General features: G+C 38.4%; 1 protein-coding gene across 1 annotated transcript in view; it reads left to right on the top strand.

The window, feature by feature from the left end:
• Positions 1-24,281, top strand: part of LOC121415189 — a 33,276-nt gene extending 8,995 nt beyond the window's left edge. Inside the window, exons 4-6 of the mRNA XM_041608352.1 lie at positions 90-173; positions 1,766-1,879; positions 22,245-24,281. Coding sequence (XP_041464286.1) covers positions 90-173; positions 1,766-1,839 — 158 coding nt within the window. The 3' untranslated portion in view covers positions 1,840-1,879; positions 22,245-24,281. The remainder of the gene's footprint in view (positions 1-89; positions 174-1,765; positions 1,880-22,244) is intronic.
• Positions 24,282-24,622: the final 341 nt, after the last annotated feature.

The following is a 24,622-nucleotide window of genomic DNA, read 5'->3' on the forward strand; positions in this document are numbered from 1 at the left end:
GTTCGTGTAGTGTCGGATTTCAGTTGTAAGTTGTAGTACTGATGCGTGTATGTGTGTTTTAATTATGGTCTGTCTTTGTGTTTATGCAGGAAGAGACGATGAATTCCTAAAGCTCTACCATGAGGAACGATCAAAGCGAAGGAAGTTTGAGGCTCAGATACAGCAATTACAGGGTATGTACGGTAAACAGTGGGGATTGGACTCTGACAGTGCTTTCAGCTTTAATTTTTCAAAACCAGGATGAAGTGTGCATGGGTTACACATATTGAAGTGCAATTTGTGAGATTGCTGTCTGTGTGTTCGATTGGAGAGGCTCAAGAGAATTCCAGCAAGTGGTTGATAGAGCCTGTACTTCACAATGAAAGCCTCATGGTGTAGTAGTTCAGACTCCTGTCTCAAAGGCTCAAATCTTATATGTTGTTTAGATCTGCCAAAAATCTGGAGTGTCTCCGGAGGTTACCGCAGGTCGTTCTAGATGAGTCGTTAGATCTAAATGGTCTCCGCAAAATGGACTAAGCTCAAATCTGAGGTAATTGCGATGGAAAATACACCCTAGACAGTTAAACACAATCGCGGGATCACACTGCGTGGTCCGCTGTTGGACTGTAGATCTTAATGGTCTCGGCATAGAAAACGGAAGTCCTTTATCTGAGCACATGGCCTCGATTGTGCAGCGTGCCTTCTCCATTGATCGACATTTTGCCATGGCAACGCAATTTGCGAGTCCAAAGGGAGACGATGTACCTTACAATTACGGTACCATGGATGATCTTAACAGCCCCTCGTGTTTTGATAAGGAATTTCATGCCATGTTCGCTCCAGAAGATTGTCTAGTGTGACACAAGAGAGAGAGAGATCTATACGGGATATAACCCAAGCATCGATGACTGTCAACAAAAAATTTATCCATATACAAATAGCGAATAGGCATGAGTGCGATGGTGCGAGATTTCGCATGAGGTGAAAGAAAGATGCTCTATTCAACGAGGCGTTAGCCGAGTTGAATAGAGCGTTTCTTTCTTTCACCGAATGCGAAATCTCGCACCATTGCACGAATAAGAATATTCGCTATTTGTGTTGTACAATGCCTCGGAATCTAGCGAAAATATGAAAAAAGAAGAGTTTTTCCCTCCAGTAATCTATGAAAAAGGAGCAAAAATATTGAAAGCGAAAAGCAAAATCCCACAAGCGCACATGATCTTGGACAGCATTGCGCATTTAGCCAGCGGGTTGTACGCGCATTGTCATCTTATTCAATGAAATCGCATTGTGACGTCACCTCCTAAAGCCGTGCAATGGTACATTTTGGATGGTACGTCTTGTGTGCAACGGTACGAATGTGTGACATTCAGCCTCCCATTTGATCGCGTACAACAAGCTAAGTAGGCGTTGTACAATATTGTCTGTCACTCAAATGACTCGACCCATGTGAGGTAAATGTGGGACCTGACAGAAATTCATTCTTTTTTAAAACGCAGAATGCAGAAGTGGTCATGTGCTATTAACACCAGGGTAATATGCTGCATTATTGTAGAGTGCTTGAGGGACTTCTGATTCAACAAAGCGTTGAAGCATGTAACATTCATGGATTGGATGGCATACATATGCAAGGAATCAACAAATGAAATCTCATTACCTGCAGCATTTGTTAAAAGTAATTTTTAGTTGCACTTCCTAACACATTGCTCTCAAACGCACCTTTTTTACATTCAATTCTAATTGAATAAAAGCATGCCTTTGATTTATAATTTGGTTTTCACTTCAGAGTCTCTGCAAGAAGAACAGAAACAACGCAAAGAATTAGAAATACAACTAAGAGCATTGAAACTACAAAGATAGCAAGATCCTCAACTTACATGTATTTCCGGGACACCCCAATGTAAGTATACATATACCAGATGATGTAAAGTTCTTATATGTTAATGTTAGTCAATAAAATTGAATAAGAATGAAAGGCAAATCATCTGGGTCCTGTTTCATAAAGACTTGTTATAATAACCAATGCAAACTTTCTATAGCGAATTTACTATCGGCCAATCACATTGAAGGATTTCAGTAGCTTTTAACTGTTAATGGAAATATGTTATTATAACAAGTTTTATGAAACAGGCCCTTGCTCTCTGTTTGAATCTCCATGAACATATACTATACAACTTTAGATGTTTCCTTAGTCACCGTGAGTTTCCAGTTCTTTTTATTCCTGTAATTGAAAATAAAAATTGATTTGTTGGAATCAAGTTATTAAAGCTTTTTTACTTGCATGAATGTGAACTAGGCCCGTTTTGAAAGTCCATTTTTGATGCACGTGTACACGGCGTGTTTTTCGGTCGTGTACACGTGTACACGTTGTAAACACTGTGAGAGCGAGTTATGTTTTCATGTCGACACGGACCCACATCAACATGTCATAAAAAGGGGTCTATATAGCCCAAGTCACGGTTTTAAAGCTTACCTGAGAAGTTTGAATTATCAATCCACAAAAATTGGTGCAAATTAAAAGTTAACTCAGCTTAGCAGCGCATTTAATTATAAAGAATGCAAATGAAAATCAGTGCAAGGCCCTAGCTAGCGCCGACGCTCGGTGGATGCGCATTTTGTATACTGTACCGTACATGTATGCACAGATCGCTACAGAATTAAGGGTAACTGAAGTTATCGATTGATTTTCATTATTTTGTCGCCAATTTGAGGAGCGCTTGTTTGCAGGCTTATAGCACATGTGTACGAGCGTGTAACACGTAAGTTGTAGCAATGATCGCTGTCGCAATCGGTGATTCTCAAATTGGCTCTGAGTGTGATTGAGCAACGCTTTCGAGTTTTCGAGACCGGAGCAGACCCATTTCATGGTACAAAAACTTGAGTTTCCAGAATTAATGTGGATTAAATCGGCGATTTTGGAAGTGAACTCACTCTAGATTAATTGAAATATATTGACATATCAGTAATTAAAACATGTGCAGTGTCTGAGAACTAAGATTTAATGTGAGGCTGTGAGCTTGTTCACTGACTTTGTAGTCCCATGCAAGCTTTATGCAGATGCTGCCGTGTACACGGTGATGGAATTTAGTGCACGTACAGTCGTGCACTGACTTGACCGTGCGTGTACATGTGTACCCGAAACGGGCCTAATGTGAACAGAACATAATTTAGTGTTTGTGATTATTTTTTTACAACGTGTTCTGTAATAATTAATAAGCTTTTTGAGGACAGTTTTTATTCTTCTAAAGCTTGGTAAGAGTGAAGATGGTGGTGAAATGATGATGATGATGCTGCTAAATGTATTCTGTTGTTGATATGCTTTTTTCTCTCTCTCTCTTTCATATGTACTGATAAAATGTCATTAAAGACTAACATACTTGTGGTGATAAGATAGTTTGGCAAAGCTACATGTATGTTTTCATGCTCAAAAGAAAAATTGGTTCGTCTTGTATATTTTACAAGCAAAAATTTACCTGATAGAAAATTAAGAATTTTGCACATACATTCATAGCATTTTTGCAATATTTCAGACAAGCTGGGACCCGTTTCATAAAACTTGTTATCGTAACAAATGTGCAATAACACAGTTAAAAGCTACTAAAATCTTTCAATCTGATTCGCTGATATTAAATTTGTTTTAAACATTCTGTCTTTTGTTACTATAACAAGTCTTTATGAAATGGGTCCTGGGCCCTGTTGTACAAAGAGTTATGATTGATCCGATCAATCACAACTATGGACGGCCAGCAACGTCAACATTTATTATGCATGTTTCTTCAAAATATTTTCTAGCTGGTAATTTCATTTCATTGAGTTTGAGTTTGTTCATTTATTTACTTAACAACAATATCAATAACGATAACAACGTGTTAACATCACAGCACAAACGTAACTATTCTAGTATACAGATGTAATTGCTAACATTATAAAGGATAAAATGAGAATACAAACGAAAATCTGAATACATAAAATGTGACGTGCATGTGTAAACCTAAAACAAATGTTTTAACAATTTTTAAGATCCTAGTCACAGTTTCCAATATTGATAATTGATAATTATTTTATTATGTAATATCACACATCACATAATCAAACACCATCAATCAATAACATTCACACTATAACTAATGTAAATTATAAAACCCTATAAAATAAACTAACATACTCATTATATGAAGGATTATGTTCCTTTAATTCTACACTAATAAATGAACATTACATGTGTGTACATGATATTGCAGTAAAGAAAGATGATGTAACTCCTGGTTACATACTTATTCGAAAGAGTTTGAACATGTAGCCCAAATGATACTTAATTGTAGTATGAAAAGGTGAAAGTTATATTTAAATATTTTTAAATCAGAGGCTTCTTTGCACAACTTATTGGCTAAATCTGCAACATTGTATATGCATTAAAATTGCAATCAATGGGGGCATTTCCCAGGGATTCCTTTTTTTTTAGTTTTCAGGGCTCTTTTGAGCATTTGAGGGAAAATCGCCCCAGCCCCCATGCATTTTTTCTCTGTTCCCAGTAGAGAAACATTAAATTGAATGAGAAGCATTTATTAAATTTTGCACTCCCGGTCTCGTCACTCTCACACCTGAACTTCGCAAACGCTGGAACCAGACCTTACATGGAGCTTCAGTTCGATTAATTAACATCCTCTCTGAACAGTGTATTGCTTCTCTTGATTCCTTTTCAGCTGACATCAGTAGCTTGGAAGACGAACTACGTTCTTGTTGTACCCACACCCAGTGGCTTCAGTATAATGATGAAATTGAATCTGATCTCTCTAAACACAGGTCTCTCCTCACTGAACGCAGGAACAAGAAAATAGGCAACCTCACAAAGAAGCGACAACTGTCAAACAGATTTAGACGACATACCAACAACAATGATGCATCCCCCATTTGGTTGTTAATCTCTCATCCTCCCCTCTCTCCCAAGCAGAAACCTCTCTTCTCTCTTAAGGGCTCAAGTTTTGCCCAACGCCACCAGAAGTTGAACAGATAGCTCTCAGCCAAGACCTCTCTACATTCTATCGTAGGATACGTCTCAAAGAGTTCTTATTAGATGAACTCCCTCCTGATCCCGAGCCCTTCTACCGGAAAAGCACATCGACTCCATCCAAGAATAGAGTTCCTTCCCTTGAAACTTACATTCAAGCTGTCTCATTCCAAGTTTGCTCCACAGATACCCTCGACACCAGAGCACATGACAACCTTCCTCGAGAAGAACGCCAGGCTCTCTCTTTACTCAAAAACAGGTCCGACATCATCATCAAGCCTGCAGACAAAGGATCAGCCGTAGTCGTCATGGACCGCCAACAGTACATCGATGAAGCCATGAAACATCTCAATAATCAATCTCACTATGCACTCCTCGATTCTGAACCTACTTGTAATTTCTCCCTACAGATCCAATCGACACTGAATGACATGAAAGAACACAAGCATCTCTCCGAGAAGGCCCACAAATTTCTCTCCCCTACTAAAGCTTAACCTGCCTGCATTTATCTTCTCCCCAAGTGCCACAAACCTGGCAGCCCCGGTTGACCTATCCTCTCAGGAAATGGTTCCCCAACAGAGAACACCTCCCTTTTTGTTGATTACCACATTAAACCCCTTGTCTCACGTGCACCCTCTTACATCCACGACACTCCAGACTTTCTCAGGAAACTCAATGACATTAAGGACCAGATACCCGAGACTGCGATCATCGGCACTTTGGACGTTTCTTCACTGTACACCAACATTCCCCACGATGAAGGTATCCAAGCATCATGTGAAGCCTTGGCCGCCAGTGGCCATTCCAGTCCCCCCATATCCGATATCAAATCTCTGATGTCTCATGTACTAACAAAAAACAACTTCACTTTCATGGACAAGCACTACCTACAGATATTCGGTACAGCAATGGGCACCCGGATGGCTCCTTCATTCGCCTGTCTCTTCATGACCAAGCTGGAACAGCAGATGTTAGATTCAGCCCCCTGTCGCCCATGGATTTGGTGGCATTACATAGACAACATTTTCTTCATCTGGACCAGGGAGGAAGATAGCCTCCACACATTCATTGACCACATCAATTCCTTCCACAGGACCATTAAATTCACTTCTGATTTCTCCCAACAGGAAACCCACTTCCTTGATGTCACAGTCCAGAAAAAGCCTAACGGTATCACCACTACCCTGTACACTAAACCCACAGATACCCACCAGTACCTCCACTCATCCAGCTGCCACCCCCGTCACTGCAAAACTGGCATCGCTTACAGTCAAGCCCTCAGACTTCGCCGTATCTGCTCCGAGGACCCTGATTTTTCCTTCCATGCCAGGAATTTGCAGAAACATCTCTGTGCCAGGGGCCACGGGGCCAGGGCAGTCCAACTGGCAATCAATAAAGTTCGTTCTCTCCCCAGATCTGAAGTTCTCAAACCAAAAAGTGACAAGAAGACTTAAGACAGAATACCGCTTGTGACTACCTTTCATCCCAATCTACCCCCTCTCCGCAAAATCCTGTGTGATAACCACCACATTTTACACACTTCTGATCGTCTCCAACAGGCCGTTCCCGATACCCCCCTTCTAGCATACCGATACTCACCGAATCTCAGGGACCTCATTGTTCGTGCTGAATTGCCCTCCCTTACTAAACTATTCTTTTCCAATACAGCATGGCATCTTCAAATGCACCAGCAACAGGTGTATTATATGTGAAATACACATTCATGAGGGCGACACTTTCACCATTAACTCTACCAGCCTTTCTCACCAAACCAAGGGCAACATAACATGCACTACCACTAATGTTGTATATCTCATCACTTGCAGAGTTTGTAGGGTACAATACGTAGGGGAAACCAAGACCACACTCAAGAAACGATTCTAATGGTACAGATCCACCGTCAACACAGCAAAGCTGGACACTCCAGTTGGCACCCATTTTAACCTTCCCAACCACTCCATCACTGACATGATGCTACAGGGCATCAAATCTTTAGGTACCCGTCCTGACTCAGTCCGTACTAGCAGAGAGAAGTTCTGGATGAGACGACTTCGCACCACCCAACCTCATGGCCTGAACATCCAAGAGGGGAACGACTGATTAATCCTTCTTATCCACTTTCCATTTATATACACATATAATTTTTCCCCTCGGTTCTTTTAGGTTACTTACATTATAGTTTCTGCCTCTACTTTCCTCCCATATCTCATAAAAGCTCAGCTCCAATTTTTCCTCCCCTATTCAGGTGATATAGTAATTATTAATTTTTTTTTCTCTCTCCACTCACCTCTTAGATTTACCACATATTTATTTTGCTTTTTTTCATGTATACTATGTTTTTTCTTAATACACCCCCTCTCTCGTACAGCCTCAGCTTCTTTATTTGTTTTTACCCTTTTTAGACAATTTTTTTCTACTATATAGTCTTCCTTTTTCCCCCCCACACCCAACTTTATCAGTTACACCATATGTATATATTTTTTCATATACATTCCTTTTTGGATATATTTATATACTTACATATAGATATATTTACACTATTCTTCTCTTATTTTGTTTATTGCTTTATCATACATACTTAGTCTTTTGCTCATTATCAGTTGTTCCCCATTCTTTCCCTTTTTTTCCCCACTCTTATGCACCAGTTTATTATGCCTTTCTTTGTTACCTGTTTGACCCCCTCTCACTAATTCTCTTGTTATTCATCTCTTCCTCATACCCTCTATCACTGTTTTGTTCCAGATCCTGTTTGATGTTGCCTGCCTCATATCTTAATCCCTCTTGGCTTGAGGTCTTTCATTGGCCTTACTTACACCAACTTCCCTTTGTGTCTGCCTACTCCTTTTCTTTCATCCCCTTCATTAACCTGATTGGTCATCTCTACTCACTAATGCCCCTTTTGTCTCCTTGTTTCTAGTGTTGCTGTTGAATGTCTGTGGTCTATATTATGGTTGTTCCACTTTATATGTTTGTCATTTTTCCTCCGACGAAGATTCTGCTAGGATCGAAAGCTTAGGCCCCTTTTGACTCTCTAAATTATAATGAACAGAACTATGGCAAAAAATAAAAATAAAAACCCCCACCCTCCTGCAACACCCTCTCAAGAGTTCACAGCCAATTGATACCAAATGTGGTATACTGCCCTCTAGAGTTCAGAAGCAGTGTATTGGCTTATCCAGCCTGAACTGAATTTTACAAGTGGGTTGTCTGGTTCTTTCCAGAATTTGAGAAATCCTGCACATTCCCAAATGATCTTACTAGAACGTTCTTGATAAAGAATTTGAAATTGCTCTACAACACACAAAGCTTTCAATCTGCACTGTATCGATCTCATATAGTCTTTAAAAGAATTGACCAGACCAGGAGGTGTATTCAGACCGGCTGGAACTGGAAGTTTAGGGAATGCAATGTGTTCTCAGAATACAGAGGTATCGTCTATGCCCTGGTCTGCCCTGATCAGAAAATATCAGGTATTTTGCCAATGTGAAAGCAAAATACTCTTTAAAAAAAGATTGCACCCTATTGACCCCATTTTAACCCCTCACATGGTCAAGATGACCATTAGAAATTTGTGATATTAATGAACTTATGGAAGTGAAAGATAATACTTGGCCAATTTGTAGAGGACATACATGCTGCCAGACTATGTACCTAAGAGAAAATACATCTGCTGAATTGTAGGTACTTGTCAAAATAACAAGAACTTTCTCAGGGATATTTCGAAGGTCAGAGGTGTCTTGGCAGTGTGATAGCAACTCACAAGAACTTTCTCAACCCAGTGAGCAGTTGGATTTGAGCGCCATGGCCTCGCCTGCTATTAAATCAGACCATACTGCACGTGCTCACGAGTCGTAGATCTACATGTACAAGAACTTGAACTTGCCCTGAAACCGTCTTCATGGGCCGGTGTAAAAGGGGGAAATAGTTATCAGGTATTTTGAGGCTTGAGCATTTTCTCTCAATTTAAAAAGTATTCTGGTGATGGAGTCGGTCTGAATATATCATGGAGTGAGACCCTTCCCTCTCCCCGAAGGGATATGGGGGGACCATATCAATCATTCGCCATAAATTTAGTCATATTCACAATATTTTGGTTGGAACTTGAACATGAAGCAGTGTTGTTTTCTTCCAAGATTGTCATTTCTTAAATTCCCCTTTGCAATTTTGTATTTCCTGAGGTGATATTTCAACAAGAAAGGGGACTTTGTTCACCCACACAGTTCAGCCCTTGTCTACGGTCAAGGTGTATAGAGTGTTATGTAAACAAATACTTTTTGATATAATAGTGAGAAATTGTCCCGTTGAGGGTCCTCCTTGTCAGGCACTGCAAGTCAGTCATTTAGTGGAACACTGGTTGGAATCACTTGGTTCTCTTGAAATATCCAGGAGAATTAAAGGAAAAAAAATATATTTTCAGCTACATGTTTTGGCAGGTAGTTTGTACGCATATCCTGAACCAACCTCTTTTGCTGGTACCGACATATTCTATCCTGTGCTTCCTGAACAGCATCTGTACCAGTATATTACCTAGTGTGATCCCACCTGTATTACCCGAGTTCTAGTTTGATGGGCTTATTGAACTATAGTCGACCTGTTCAACCTTTCAGGGCAAAAATGAATTCAATCATGATATTGACTAATCAATTTTCCGATTCCCAAATGCTTGGATCATCATGCCTTTCCTGTTGTCAGTTTGTTAATCGAAAGATTGGAAAGTTGTCTCCTGGGGCCCGTTGCGGAAAGAGTTGCAATTAAACCAAGGAGGCATCAAGCGCAAGTCCCTAATGATTTGCATTTCGTTCATTGAAAATTGAGTGATGATTTTTTTTTGGTTGCAATGGCCCCTGGATAGGGAATGGTATATATTTTCATCTTCCTCTTTCATTTTCTTTTCTTCACCCCCTAATCTGCTTCTCCTTTCTATATCCATTTCTCTTCCATTTTCCCTTCTCTTTATCTCTTTCCCTTAATCTTGCGTACATGTTTGGACTACATCATACCTGCACATGTAGTCTTAGGCCGTGTTTATGCTTCCACTTTTCAGGCCAGAATCAGCATTTCCAAACGTGATTAGTCCAAAACAAGGTTGCGTCCATGCTTACTTTCATTTAAACGCTGTTTCAAAACGCCGATCGTAAGCTCACAAAAAAGTGCATTTGTAAACCTCCTTTACCAGAATCAGGCTTTCTGGGGAAGTATAAACAGAACCAAGATCGTAAACCTGTTTAAATGACGTCATTTGGTACATGCTTCCGGTAAAATGAAAATCCCCGGGCAAATACAGTTGCATTGCTCCACATGGTTGCATGTTACCTCCACGGAATTGCCTCTCATCTCCCCTGTTTTGCATGTGTAGTACTATTACTAGTATTACTCTTCCAATTTGTCATCACGATGAACGTTGAGGGATTTAAACCCCTGAAACATGAGTTATAATGAGGAGGCATCGCCAGAGACGCCCCAGTAGCATAAACAAATAGATATTTTATTATTTTGTATACATAATATTTATTTTTTCTTACTATTATCCCCACCATGGTGGAAATTATATGGCTATATCAAGAAGCTCCAAGCAATGACTAAAATATCACAAATTGTTCGATCTTTATCTCTTCCCATAAACAACGCTAAAAAAAACTTTCAAAAAAGGGCGCTCCCAATTTGACCTTGCTTTCCTGCTCAATTACGATGCGAAGCCAGCTGCAGATCTGAAAAGTTAAGCATAAACAGCACTCACAGAACCACGTTTACGATTGGCATTTTTAATCGACGTTTGAAAATGCTGATTCTGTCCTCGCAATGGAAGCATAAACACACCCTTAGGCCCATCCCACTCCACAAAATATGTACGTCCGACCCCCTGTGTGTGGGACCTTATGAAATTATCTGTCTCCGATTTCTTGTTCTGTTTTGACAGTCTGTAATGCTCTCAAATGACCATGAATTGGACAGATTATGAAGTGAGGTAAAACTCAAAATAATGGGGGTCGGATGTACAAAAAGGTTGATAATTTTATGGAATTGCCGCTCATTCTAATCTGCTCGGACGTTCAAAAAGGTTGATCATTTTATGGAATTGCCCCTCATTCTAATCTGCTCGGGGAGCGTTTCATAAAAGGACTTGTCGGAAGAGTTATGGGACATCAATTATGCAATGGTTAACATAGTACATGAACTGTGCCTGTCTCAGCGTATCAAAATCAAGGAGTGTTGTCAGTGGGGATCTAGCTTCTAGCTGTTTGCTATAAAGAGTGGGGTTTGACAAGTTGGTTTGTTATTCGATTTTGATGAAATTTTCAGCATTATGCTCTGTGAATTTTACTCTATTTATTTAGATATAAATATTTTCAGCCCGGACCATCCCTTTAATAATGATTAACTGCAATGTAATGTGCTCCTCCCCCCCCCAGAGATCCGGCACTGTTCTGCTCATGCGACTCTTTTAAACGGGAAACGGGGAAGGGGTGTTCGTGTTTGATCCCACACTCCCTTTTTTAATTATTTTTAAGGAGCCGGAGGTGGGAGTTTAAACCCCTTACTCCCTCCCCTAGATCCGCCACTGTTTGTCAGATCTGAAACTTGTGGGACAAAATGTTGTGAGAGCTCTCCACTGTAAATGGGTCAAGATTGAATGTCATGTGAGCTCAAAAAGTATCTTTTGAAACTCATTGAAATGTTTATTATAACAAACGGGTCCTTGTGAGTTCAGCTTACAGTTGAAATGGGAACCTTGTACTGGAAGTACAATTATAGCTTGTTGTCTGGCATCAGTTTTCAGAAAACTTATTGTGTGGTTGTCTCATTGTGCATATTAAAGTTAAATTACCAGATGGGGTGTTTCACAAAGATTTAAGTATGACTTAAGTTGCACTTAAATTCTGACGCGTACTTAATATGCAACGCGCGATCTTATTGATAGATACGCAGTAGCGCGCGTCCCAAAGACACGAACTGACTAATGCATTCAATCCTTTCATATTGTACGCAACTTTGTATTTAAGTGCGACTCTAAGTCATACTTAAATCTTTGTGAAACACCTCCCTGGTTGGTGTTTCATAAAGCTGTTCATAAGTTAAGAGCGACTTTAAGAACGACTGGTGATCCTTTCTTGTGGTAAGTAGTGTATTGAATTGGTGATGGTTTAGCGCATAAGAAAGGTTCACCAGTCGTTCTTAAAGTCACTCTTAACTTACGAACAGCTTTATGAAACAGCTCTCAGGCAATGCAGGCATAGATATGAGATGAGCATAATTTACATATGCATCAAATGGCAAAGATGATAAGAAAAATAATGCACATTCTTTATCTTGTACATTCATATAATTACCCACATGGAACAGCTTTTACACTTCAACAATATTTTCATTTTTAATGATTTCTTTTATTTTGGCTTAAATATGTCTGCCTTTACCATAAAAACCAGGCTGGGCGCTTTTAGCTCCTTGTTTGAATTGTGTATGATGGTATTGTACCATAAAATAAATCAAATAATTATCATGAATTACATGACTTGAAATATTCGAATTAAAATTGAATACCACCTCGACCCCTTCCAATCTCGAGGACTGGAAAGTTATTTGTGGTTATTTGGTTTTTAATTATGAATAAATGAAAGAATGAATGGATGAGCAAGGCCATTAGTCATACACAATTGTGAAGCTACATTGGGAAATACAATTTGATATTGCTATCCATATTTGATCACAGTGACCATGGCAAGGATTATATTCCTTTGCAGATAACTAATGGAAGGCCTCCAAGCTAGCGGATTGCATTGAAATTATCTATTTCTGGTTGTAATTAAAAAATAGTTTCAATCGTGAATGAGAGATGGATGAAAGAGGCTCTAGCAGAATTTATCACGAAAAAAAATATTTTAATACAATTTAATGATTTTGATTGGCGTTGCGCCAAGTCATGAAGCGTTTGGGACTGGATGAAGGATATTTTTAGTATAATGAAAGAAAGGGAAACCCGGAAAATACTTTCACTCTCATGAAAAGTGTCGCCCACTCACCATTTACTGGCAGTTTCTGTTTTAAAGAAAATCAAAAGAAAGATTTTATAGCTGGGGGCTGTCCCGCTCTCTAAACAGGACATGAGGAAATAGTTTTGTTCTGGAAAATGATTCTGTATCTGAAATAAGAGTTTGATGAAACTAACACTTGACTTGATAAGTGGACTGTGAGTTATTTGAATTTCTGTCATGTATCTTATTGGTTATATGATCATTATCCTAAACATTATGAATCAAATGATAAACTAAATTTATTCATAACTATGGGGAAATTTCCCGGGTATTGTATATGAATTGAAAATGATATATGAAGGCAATACATAATGTCTTTTGTTTATGAAGATTTATCCGTGATCTGTTCAGAACTTTGCGGAAATCTGTTCGGTTCCCCAATGTATATAGCTGTTATTCAATTAAAAAGTGAAATTCCCTGTAAATCCACTACAAAAAGAAGATTTATTTATAAATAATACATGATACCACAGTTTCCTGAATATGATAATATTAGCTATATAGTCCAAGACCACTTAGACCGTACAAATCATTACCATATTTGCTGGTTTTTGTCTTTGCATCATTACACTTTGCATACTTTGGGTCAGAAATAGAAGCCCAGATTTTAGGCAGCAATGGAACAAAAGGCCTCATCAATTAATAATTTGTCAGAAAATATTTGTGGTAAAAAAAATTCCCACATCCTCATTTTCATGTGTATGTAAATATTGACAATCAAATAAGTTGTTTTTGTTTTGATTGATAGAGCGAAAAAAGTCAATATGGATTTATTCTGGCTCTGACATTTGTACCTAGTAAAAATTGTGGAGGGTGCATAAAAAATACTGAACCAGTAAAAACAAAATTATTTAGAGATCTGGATAAAGTGTATTTCAATGTTTCGTTTGGTGTGTACAATGTTGATTTTCAAATTTTAACAGCAACATGAAACATGATTGAAAATGCAATTCACAAAATGTGGATAGAGTGAGAAACTAATGGTGTGTTCAATGTCCTCTATTCCCGGTCTTTAAAGTCTTTTAGATCACGATTCAATGGAAGATTTAAAAGATGAGAGTATTGAAATGCAATCGCCTCAGATCTTACAATCTTCAGCATCGCAAATGCGACACTGAGCACAATTTAGTTTTGAAACGTCTAAATTTGCTCTCGCACCACTTGGAAGCCTGCACAAGCACATAGCAGAATTTACCTTTCTTATAACGAAAGGTGAATTCAAGTTAAGTTTTGGTACCAATTTTCCGTGTGAAAGGTCCGGTGATTCTAAAGACGAATTGCAATCATCGTTGCAATGATTCACGTGTGAAAAGGCCCATCATGAAGTGTATCTTAGCAACTGCATGTAATGGAGGGTAGCAAAATTTATTCACTGAGCTCTCTGATCATGGAAAAATATATTGGGTGACACGGGCCTAACTACAACTGGCAGACCAAAGATATTCATTCAAGTCAACACATTGCTTAATATTGACAAAAATGAATTAATATGATTGACCATCTAACATTGATTCTAGAGAGGGTACCTACTGAACTTCCTTTTTCCAAATTGGAAAGATATATCACTAATTTGGAACTATTTTTTACTGGCAGAAAAATCAGGGCCATTTTACTCTCTCAAGTGATGAATTTGATCCTGTCAGGTGTAGTCTTCATAAATGCTGATTTTATTTTTGAAATAAGCTGGTCGAGGTACCCTTTTCTGGTCAGATATGTCAGACATATATCCTGTCCACTGGTAGTAAACTTTCAACCCTCGAATTTCCTCCTTATTTCTTATGAATTTTTTTTAAAGTGCCACTTTAACACACAAGTCTATGTGAAATGAATTAGACCTGTGTGATACCATCAGGGTAATATATCAGGTTTACTCATAAATATTGTTTAAGAAATACCCTTTTCTTTTTGTCCCATTTAGGAGTAGTCTTTTAACACTGGTTTAGCTAAAAAAAAAGCACAGGGTTGAAGGGATTTAGCCTCTAAATATCCCAAAATACCTCTCCCCTCCCTTGTAAACTCTGTTGGCTTCGATACAAAATTTGGAAGGACCTGAAGATGGAGAATTAGACCTGGGGACCGTTTCATAAAGCTGTTCGTAAGTTAAGAGCGACTTTAAGAACGACTGGTGATCCCTTCTTACACACTAAACCATTGCCAATGAGTATACCATTTATCAAAAGAAAGGATCACCAGTCGTTCTTAAAGTCGCTCTTAACTTACGAATAGCTTTCTGAAACGGTCCCCAGGAACACGATGGGTGTTTCATAAAGCTGTTCGTTAGTTAAGAGCGACTTTAAGAACGACTGGTGATCCTTTCTTGTGGTAAATGGTAGATTCATTGGAGATGGTTTAGCGCGTAAAAAAGGGTCACCAGTCGTTCTTAAAGGCGCTCTTAACTTACGAACAGCTTTATGAAACGACCCCCTGTTGCATAAAAGTTACCACTATGGTTACTGCGGCAGCCCGAACACGTACTGTCTGAAGACGTGTAGAGGTCCCCCCTGCAACCATTATGGTAACTTTGCCATGCAATGGTAACTTGCGTGGTATCCTTGCTTTTGATCGGTTGCTGATTAAGTGTTACTATGGTAGTTACCTTAAGATGGCAAGGTTTAATACCATAACAGTATACAAATAGCGAATAGGCATGAGTGCGATGGTGCGAGATTTCGCATGAGGTGAAAGAAAGATGCTCTATTCAACGAGGCGTTAGCCGAGTTGAATAGAGCTTTCTTTCTTTCACCGAATGCGAAATCTCGCACCATTGCACGAATAAGAATATTCGCTATTTGTGTTGTACAACGCATTGGAATCTAGCGAAAATATGAAAAAACAAGAGTTTTTCCCTCCAGTAATCTATGAAAAGGGAGCAAAAATATTGAAAGCGAAAAGCAAAATCCCACAAGCCGGGCCCACAAGCGCACATGACCTTGGACAGCGTTGCGCATTTAGCCAGCGAGCTGTACGCGCATTGTCACCTTATTCAATTAAATCGCATTGTGACGTCACCTCCTAAAGCCGTGCAATGGTACATTTTGGATGGTACGTCTTGTGTGCAACGGTACGAATGTGTGACGTTCAGCCTCCCATTTGATCGCGTACAACTAGCTAAGTAGGCGTTGTACAATAACTGATATGCAATGGAGGCCCTGCTAGAAATTTTCCCTCTTTCAAAGGTTTTACAGTACCGTATTTGATATAAAATAGGTTTTGATATGCTATTGTCGCTCAATGCTAAAATAAAAATACAGTAGGCCTACATGAATAGATGTCCATACTGTACTGTTTGTTTTCTCCCTGGAGCACCAATGGTTCTTTTTTGTATCCATTTGTTCCTTAATTGCTTTTCCGAGAAATTATTTTAATATTCATATTGTTTGCGTCTTGCATCGGGAATGAATAATTTATGCTGTAAGCGTGCCATGGCTTTACCGTATGCTCTTCAAGGTTCCATCTCATTGCCTTACCAAGGTTTTTTTTTTAATCCTTTGAACCCAAAAAGCAGGAATACCGGCTTCAAGTCATGTGATTCGTAAGGGTTTTAGTTATCAGGTGACCTGCAAAAATGATGTCATTTTAGAGATATTTGGTCAAAAAAGTTCAGTTCCTCATTTCGTCAATGATTGGCTTTCATTTATAAGGTTTACGCATAAAAATGACCGAAATACATGTATACTACCCTACCAAGGAGGCTTGTGCGATAAAACACAGCGAGTCCTATATGAAATATTCGTAAGTTTTGTTGAATTTGATTTCGGTCAAAACAGTGATTTTGAGACAAAATTTAAGATTATTAGTACGGGAAGCTAAACATAATTAGCCGGGTCAGGCTGGGTACCAGCGGAGTATGGTGCCACTGAGATGGTTGGGCTCGAATCATGAGAATAGGAGATCATTTATTTCAAATGTCATGTATTCCTTCATTTTACCGATAATCTCGATATCTGCAAATAATTCAGGGTGAGGGTCAAGATCGTCCCAATTAATTTCAGGGTTCAAAGGGTTGAATATTATTAAACAGATACTTGCCTGAAGGAAAAAAATAGCATATAAGTGTTGAGTGTTTTTTTATTGTGATAATGCGCACTTCTATTTTTCTGAAACAAAATACTTGACCGAGTCATTTCTTTGTCAGAAGCCTAATGCAGGTCCACATACTGTACATTCTTTCTCTCTGCATTCAGTAAAAGGTTTATACTTAACTGAATTTTTATGAGATAATTTTGTTTTGTGGATATCTTTACCTAACATCAGGAAAAGTGAAAGGGGCAAAATAACTTCTCTATCATGAGGAGCTGTTTGATTTTATACGGGTTTATACATGTAGTCATGTACATTGTACTACCTTCACCTCGGAATGTACAACTGACTGAGCCAATATCCATCAACTGTCGTCATATTATGTTGTCTTATATAGCTTATATTTTATTTAGTAGTATTTTTATATTTCTAATTGAACAAAAAATGTGCAAGAATACAACTATCCCATTAATTTTCACGTATAACAAAGCCATGGAGTCAATTTAGTCAGTGGATTTTCAGTATTTTATAATGTACATGTATGGGACTATGGGTGATTGTGCCCTTTAAAACAGATGGTCTCTCAATTGGAAGTGGGGCCAGGATGAGAGCTCAATGCTGATTGGTCGGCTGGGAGAGTGATAATAATATGTCTGACTGTAATTTACTTGATTAGCTTGGTTTGCCCTTCGCTTGATTGCACTGCCTTCATCTCTCCCTGGCGTGAACTGTACCCCTTTTCCTTTTTTCTCTCCCCATCTCTTTTTTCTCTTCCTCTCTCTCTCTCTTTCTTTTTTCTATCCTCCATCCTCTCACCTTTTTTTTGCCTATCTCCCTTCCACATAAACACACACACACACACACAAAACCTCTCTTACATGTATACAAGATCATTATCACTCTCTCCTAAAAGAACCACTCTCTCGCTGTCTCTACCCCTCTTCCTGTCTCTTTCTCTTTCTGTTTCTTTCTCTCTTCATCATGTTCAGTCTGTTTCTATAATACATATCTCTCTCGCTTTTTTTAAGTTGATTTAGTATGCTCAATGTTCAAAACCTTTTCGTTTCAATTCAAAACATACATCTTTCTATTCTATAACGATGAGATGGATTTAATAATGTAGTGCTCTTCCTAAGTTTTTCTTCATTTTCCAAAATTTTCATTCTTCGATTATCACTGAATTCATTTATTTTAATTTTGATGTATATCTCTACAATTTTATACATGAATGAAATATGTCATTCTCTCTTCTCTGCCACTCAGTCTCTTGTCAAACATACATCTTTCTTTGTCTCTTTGTCCTCTTCATCTCTCATTGCCTTTGTCCCGATCAATCCAAACTCTCCACATGATGGCTACTCTCAGTCATTTCCCACCTCTCCCTCTCTCTGCTTTTCTTTACCCCGCTCTACCCCATCTCTGCTCTGTCTTTCTCCCTCACTGCCCCATTCCTCTTTCCTTCCCCATTCTCTTTTTCTCTCCCCCCCCCCTCCACCACCCCATTTCTCTTTTTTTTTTCTCTCTCTCTCCCTACCCCCATTCCTCCCCACCCCCCTCTTTTTCTCACTCATTCCCTCCACCTCTCCATCTCTTTCTCCCCCTCCTCTGTCGCCCCCCCCCCCTCCTCTCTCTCTATCCTTCTCTTCATCTCTATACCATCTGCTCCCCTTTCTGTACCCCTCCATCCAATTTCCATTCCCTTGGGTGCGTGATGAGATGGAGGCGTAGTAATAGAAAACTTCCGTTGCTCAGTGATGCGGGAAGACGAGGAGGATGAGTAGAGAAGCGGAGCGACACGAAGCGATCGTTCTCTCCCTCGCACTCCCTGCCCAAATGTAATTTCAGACTTAAAGGTCACGTCCCGTTGTAAATCTGTATTTACCCGATCCGTCTTCTCTTTCTCACCAAAATTATGATTCATCGTGTTTTTGCTCCATCGCTGTGATGTGTTCATTCAGGATTTTTCAGGGCAGTAATAAAGTGCTACATGTTTAACTTTTGTTATGAATTGCTCTCTCATTCACTTTCAGTTATCAAGGATATTTGAGTACCTGGGCATCAGTGATTGAAATTCCTTCCAATGTTTTTAATGTAAAATTTTAAATATGTGTGAAATAGTTCAGGATTTAGCTTTCACATTTAACACACACACAAAAAGGATTTGGTGATATGGGGGGGGGGATATCCAAAAAAGATTTTATTTCCCATTTTCTAATTCCTCATCATCATTCATTACTCACACGTAATATTGCTCTATTTTTCATATTATAGTCAGTTTTCATTTAGAGAATATCAAATATAACTTATAAGGTTATTTTCATGTAAGAAGAGATTGGATTTAATGTTAGCTTTGATCCCATCCATTCTATTCTTTAATTATCCAGCTTCTGCACTCAAGGTGTCTAAATTATAATTACACCAATAACAAGCTGAATGAATAATTTATGACAGAAAGCTATCACCCAAGGCCAATAAATGATATCACCTGGTCAGAGCTAGAGAGACGTTAATTCCTCACAATACACAGTGATACTGACTTTATGATTCTAAACCAGAGCTTTTCAACCTACGCGCGCCACCTCAAGGCCCAATTTGGCTTTCAAAAATCTCTTGATGCTGCTTTCATTTCTATCAAGCCCACCATATATAATCACCACATGCACAAAAAGATGTATATATTTTTGTTTATAATTAATTATTCATTGAGAATATTATTATTTTTGTTTGTTTGGCATCACCTGTGGCTGGGAGGCGAAAAGCGAACTGACCCTTAGGTCTCTCCTCCCGATATAACTGGTTGGGGGAGTGCAGGTGGACCACCGGGGTTTCCCCCTACTCTTATATGAATAGTGCAGTGGGGTTTTAACGTGCAAAGGTGTTGACTCTCCTCTACACGGGGCCTCCATTTAACGTCCTATCCGAGGGATGGAGTGTTTTCCATTGTAACACAGCCTGCATCTATGTAACAGGGGAGAGACGTTTACACACAATGCACTGGCTTCAGTCATCCGCCTGCATTGGACTCGAAGCCACGATCTTTGGTTCGACGGGCAGACGCATTACCGACTGAGCCAACAACGATCTCATTTAACAACTTAACACAAAATTACTAAAATAATGTCTAATTTTTACCCTCAAACAAAATTATATGGTAATTACATGAACCACATAACATAATAAGCTATACCTACCTTTGTCTATCCCAACATTCTAATTTTTGACAAGCTCTTCTAAAACTGCTGATTTTCCAGCAATGCGATGGGATGCGGGGGTGCCCTTCGCTGAAAATTATGAGATTCGAACAGAATGGGTGAAATCCTACAAAATGAGAATTTTCATCAAATTTGGTAGAGGAACAATGAAGTTTTGCATTTTGGGGGTTGAAACAGTTCTATACATGTCCTCCCTGAATATGCAATGAGTAAGCTGATATTCTCTTTCCTGTATTGTATTATATGATTTTGGGTTTTTTTTCTTCAATTTGGACTGATTGACTACTGATTTACTAGTAATCATTGCTGAAACTTACTTTGTTGCAAGGTAGACATGTTTTTTACACACACACACATAATGTGTATGAAAGTATGAACCGACTATGTTTAATACAGTAATGTATTTAAATACAAGCGAAATGGAGACTTTAACCCCTTTCATGAACCCAATTATACGGATAATATCCGCATTATTTGGTTGTAAAATCGGAACAGGACCAGAGTTATCCGCATTATTTTGATGCTGCAATTATCCGCATAATAGCAGCATCGGGACCAGATTTTGGCTTTGTGAACGCATTTCCAAAGTAATGCGGATAAATGCCATGGTGCGGTCACAAAAGGTCACCCTTTTCCAACACAACCCCATCGGAGGGGGCGTGTGCAGTTGCCATGACAATTATCTGCCTTTTTCAGGTCGGGCGCTTGTCAAAAGATAGTGCGGGTTATTTTCGGAGTTATGAATGCAATTTTTATCGAATTATCCGCATTAATCTTAGGCGGATAATTGGAGGATGGGTTTGTGAAAGGGGTATCAGACACGCCACCTGCCTGCAAACAATGTTTTTGTATTTCTTGAGTGAACTTTATATTCAGGACTACTTAGGGATTATTTTCATTTATTTTTTTAGGGGGTGGTTTACATGTTAATCTTCATTCCTTTGATGGGCGTTCAAGAGTGGATGAGCATGTGCATAGGATTTTGATATATGTTTTTAGGGGAAGTGGTGGAGTGGTAGCAAATTCAAGATTTTGTTATGCCTGAAATGAACCAGTACCCACAAAGCCGTTAAAGCATTTTTAAAGCCCTTTCTTCAATTCTTTTTCAGTTCTCACTTATGACTGTACATGGATATTAGCGTTATGAGTTTATCTGTAATATGTCTTTTTATGGAAATGAGATAAATGGAAACAGCTAATCAACTAGGATTAAAGTGATTGGTTAACATTGGTTTGACTTTTAAAAAATCTGAGCTAGATGGTCACACTTGTCACCTGTGTTTGTGATATGTTACAAAAATGAAGCCCACAAAAAATTGCGTTCGAAAATAATTATTTAGTGCTCCAAAAATTGAAATATAAAGTGACCGGAAACACCATCTTAATTTCATCCCATACATTTATGTGTACTATTTAGGCGTCTATAAGACGCCTACTACAAAATCGGGGTTTGCCTTGTAGTTTTAGCTTTTCATTCTCAATAATGGTTGTTTTCAGGGTTTATTCTAATACATGCACTTTTACACATGTTTCATATTGGTTTGAGAATTTTCTAAATCGTTAAACAATACGTTTAATGGTGTGATAAAGATAGACCATTGATGCATTAGACAGGTCTTCTGGAAATGTTCCATATACAAAGATTAATGATGATAATGATAATGACAGCAGTCCACATTACACCATCTGCAATGCATGCTGTCACAGGAGGGACTGTTTAATTTAAAATGCACGTCAAGGCTACAAAGTGCCATATTTTCCTCCCGTGCCTTGCCAAAACTGGATGTCGCATTTCCTGTTGAATAATAGATGCGTTTCCGAACTATGTGGTCCGTTGCTTCACCTGCATGGACGATGGCATACCGCCACAAACACCTTTAGAAACGTAGTCATTAAACAAGCCAGCTTTGGTCGTTGTAAACACGACACTCCATTTTGATTGACCCGTCCTGCACTTTTTTTTCTTTCTCTCTCTCTCTCCTCTCCTCCATTCAGGCTCTTCCGGTTTGGGGTGGTAAGGTGATGAGAGATGCGGTTACCGAGGTGCCGGGATGCGGAAATTTTCAATTTACTTCAGGATGACTGCTTTGAATACATTCTGGACCCATGATTACCTTGATGTTGAAGTTGGGGTCAGAAGTCCAGGATCAGCATTTTCAATGTCATTGTAAGGTCATGTGTTGTATAATGTTAATTAATGAAATTATCTTAAAGGTAAATGCCAGTTGTGTTTCATAACGATCTCATAACGAGTTCTAACAAAATCCAATAAAATGCTCACCTATTTGTTTGTTTGTATAAATTAAAAAGCAATATGTGCGGATGGCTGTGGAAGAAATTATGTGATTTCTGAGAAAATAGCACATTGAGCACAGAATTCCATCAAATGTCAGGTAGTTTTCCAAGCAATATTAATTCACTGTCCCACAAATGCTTTTCTGTGTTAGGGATCATCAGAATTATCGGTTTTCAGCTAAGTTTTCACGATTTCGCACAGATACCGGTAATTTATGCTTATGTTTAAGTGTATGTTTGATGTTCCAGATCTAGATCGATAATAGGGTGATAATTAACCTTGATTTCAAAGACTTTCTCATGAAATATGTTTTTGCTCTAACTAGATTCTGTTTTACTGATTATTGTCATCCATGGAGCCCATGAACTCTTACTTACGTCTGCATGGTTTTATTTTTATTTTAACATTGAAGAGTTGTTTGATACATGTTTATTTTCAACATTTTAATCACCTTGTTTTTTCCAATGAGATATTATCAGTATTCAGTAATCTTATATTTTAACTACATGTAATATAATGCAGTGCAGTGCAACTCTATCATTATTATAATTATTATATAAGTAGTTTATTTATTGTGTGAGAACTTATTCTGTCTGTTATTAATCATATTTTCTGTAAGATTATCCCACCTCGAAGGGGAAAAAGAAATAAAGTTGGTATGGATAAAAGCTGTAGAATTGGGGAAACCTATAAATCAATTTAATTAGAGTTTTTTTTTCATTCTCTTGAATTTGTTTGAGCTGCTCCCAATATCCATATACTGAGTGAATGGTTTATAATGCATCATTAGATCTCATTTTCATAGAAGAGCGAAGATGTGTGTGTTGAAAATGTATTTTTTACTCAGGGAAAAATCATAATAGCGCATTTCTGGTATTCGTACTTGTGCATAACGTCCATGTACAATGTAATGCATGTAGGCCTGTGAAAGAATCCACCTTGCAAGTGAAAGGCATCAAAGTTATATTACCAATGAAATCTTTGATTTTTAAACTTTTTTTTGTTATTCATATTTATGAAATGAATGTTTCCTCTTTCATTTTCTGTTTTTATAAAAAAAATATTTAAACCTAGGACGAACTGTTCCTTTGATACATGGATAAACACATTTTATAAGTCTCTTGTTCCGATTTTGCTTCGAGAGAATTTTCTCAAATTAGTATGCCGCATACTTGCCTAAAAAGACAACAATATTTGCGTCCGTATTGGGAATGAACTGCGTATTGTATTTCATTGCAAGAAGGGCATAGTACTAGCATTAATGGGTTGCAGTGAAGAAGCAGAAATCTATTAAACACACTTAGAAGTAGCTACATATTGGGTCAATACAGTATTGTATTGTGGGTAATCAGTGGGAAAAAAGAAAATATATCTAATCAACACAAATTTGACAAGCCCCCCAAAGGGTCTTCAACATTTTTGTAGGGGGGTGGGTTGGGTATCAAAATATTTAAGGGGGGGTTGAACACTTGTAACCACCCCCCCCCCCCATGCATACGCCACTGATTCAACATCAGTAATCTGCAGCCTCTGTATTCGACTTTTAAATGATAATAAATGATGTATGTACTAATCCAGGGGGAATATGTGTTCAGCATATAAGTATTGGTTGAAAATTTAATAAGTATACTCAATTGGCTTACCATATGAACAGTGACTAAATTATATCGCAAACAAAACCAAAACATGGTATATTTACACATAGGCAGTTGTGTAGAAAAGATGCAGGTATTTTCCTTAAAGGAGAATGAAACCATTGGAACAAGATAGCTTGTGTGAAAACAGAAAAATCAAAGAAACAGATCAACAAAAGTTTGAGAAAAATCGGACAAATAATGAGAAAGTTATGAGCATTTGAATATTGCGATCACTATTGCTATGGAGATAGCAAATTGGCAATGCGACAAAGATGTGTGATGTCACTGATGAACAACTCTCCCCATTACTTTAGTATATATTTCACTTGAATTGCCTCTTTTATCACATCTATCCATAGATCATGTGTTCTTTCTACATGAGGGCATGTAATACATATTTTCTAAGAATACATAATGGATAAAGAGTTTGTATCATCATA

Source organism: Lytechinus variegatus, chromosome 5 (assembly GCF_018143015.1).
Source record: "Lytechinus variegatus isolate NC3 chromosome 5, Lvar_3.0, whole genome shotgun sequence".
NCBI lineage: Eukaryota > Metazoa > Echinodermata > Echinoidea > Temnopleuroida > Toxopneustidae > Lytechinus > Lytechinus variegatus.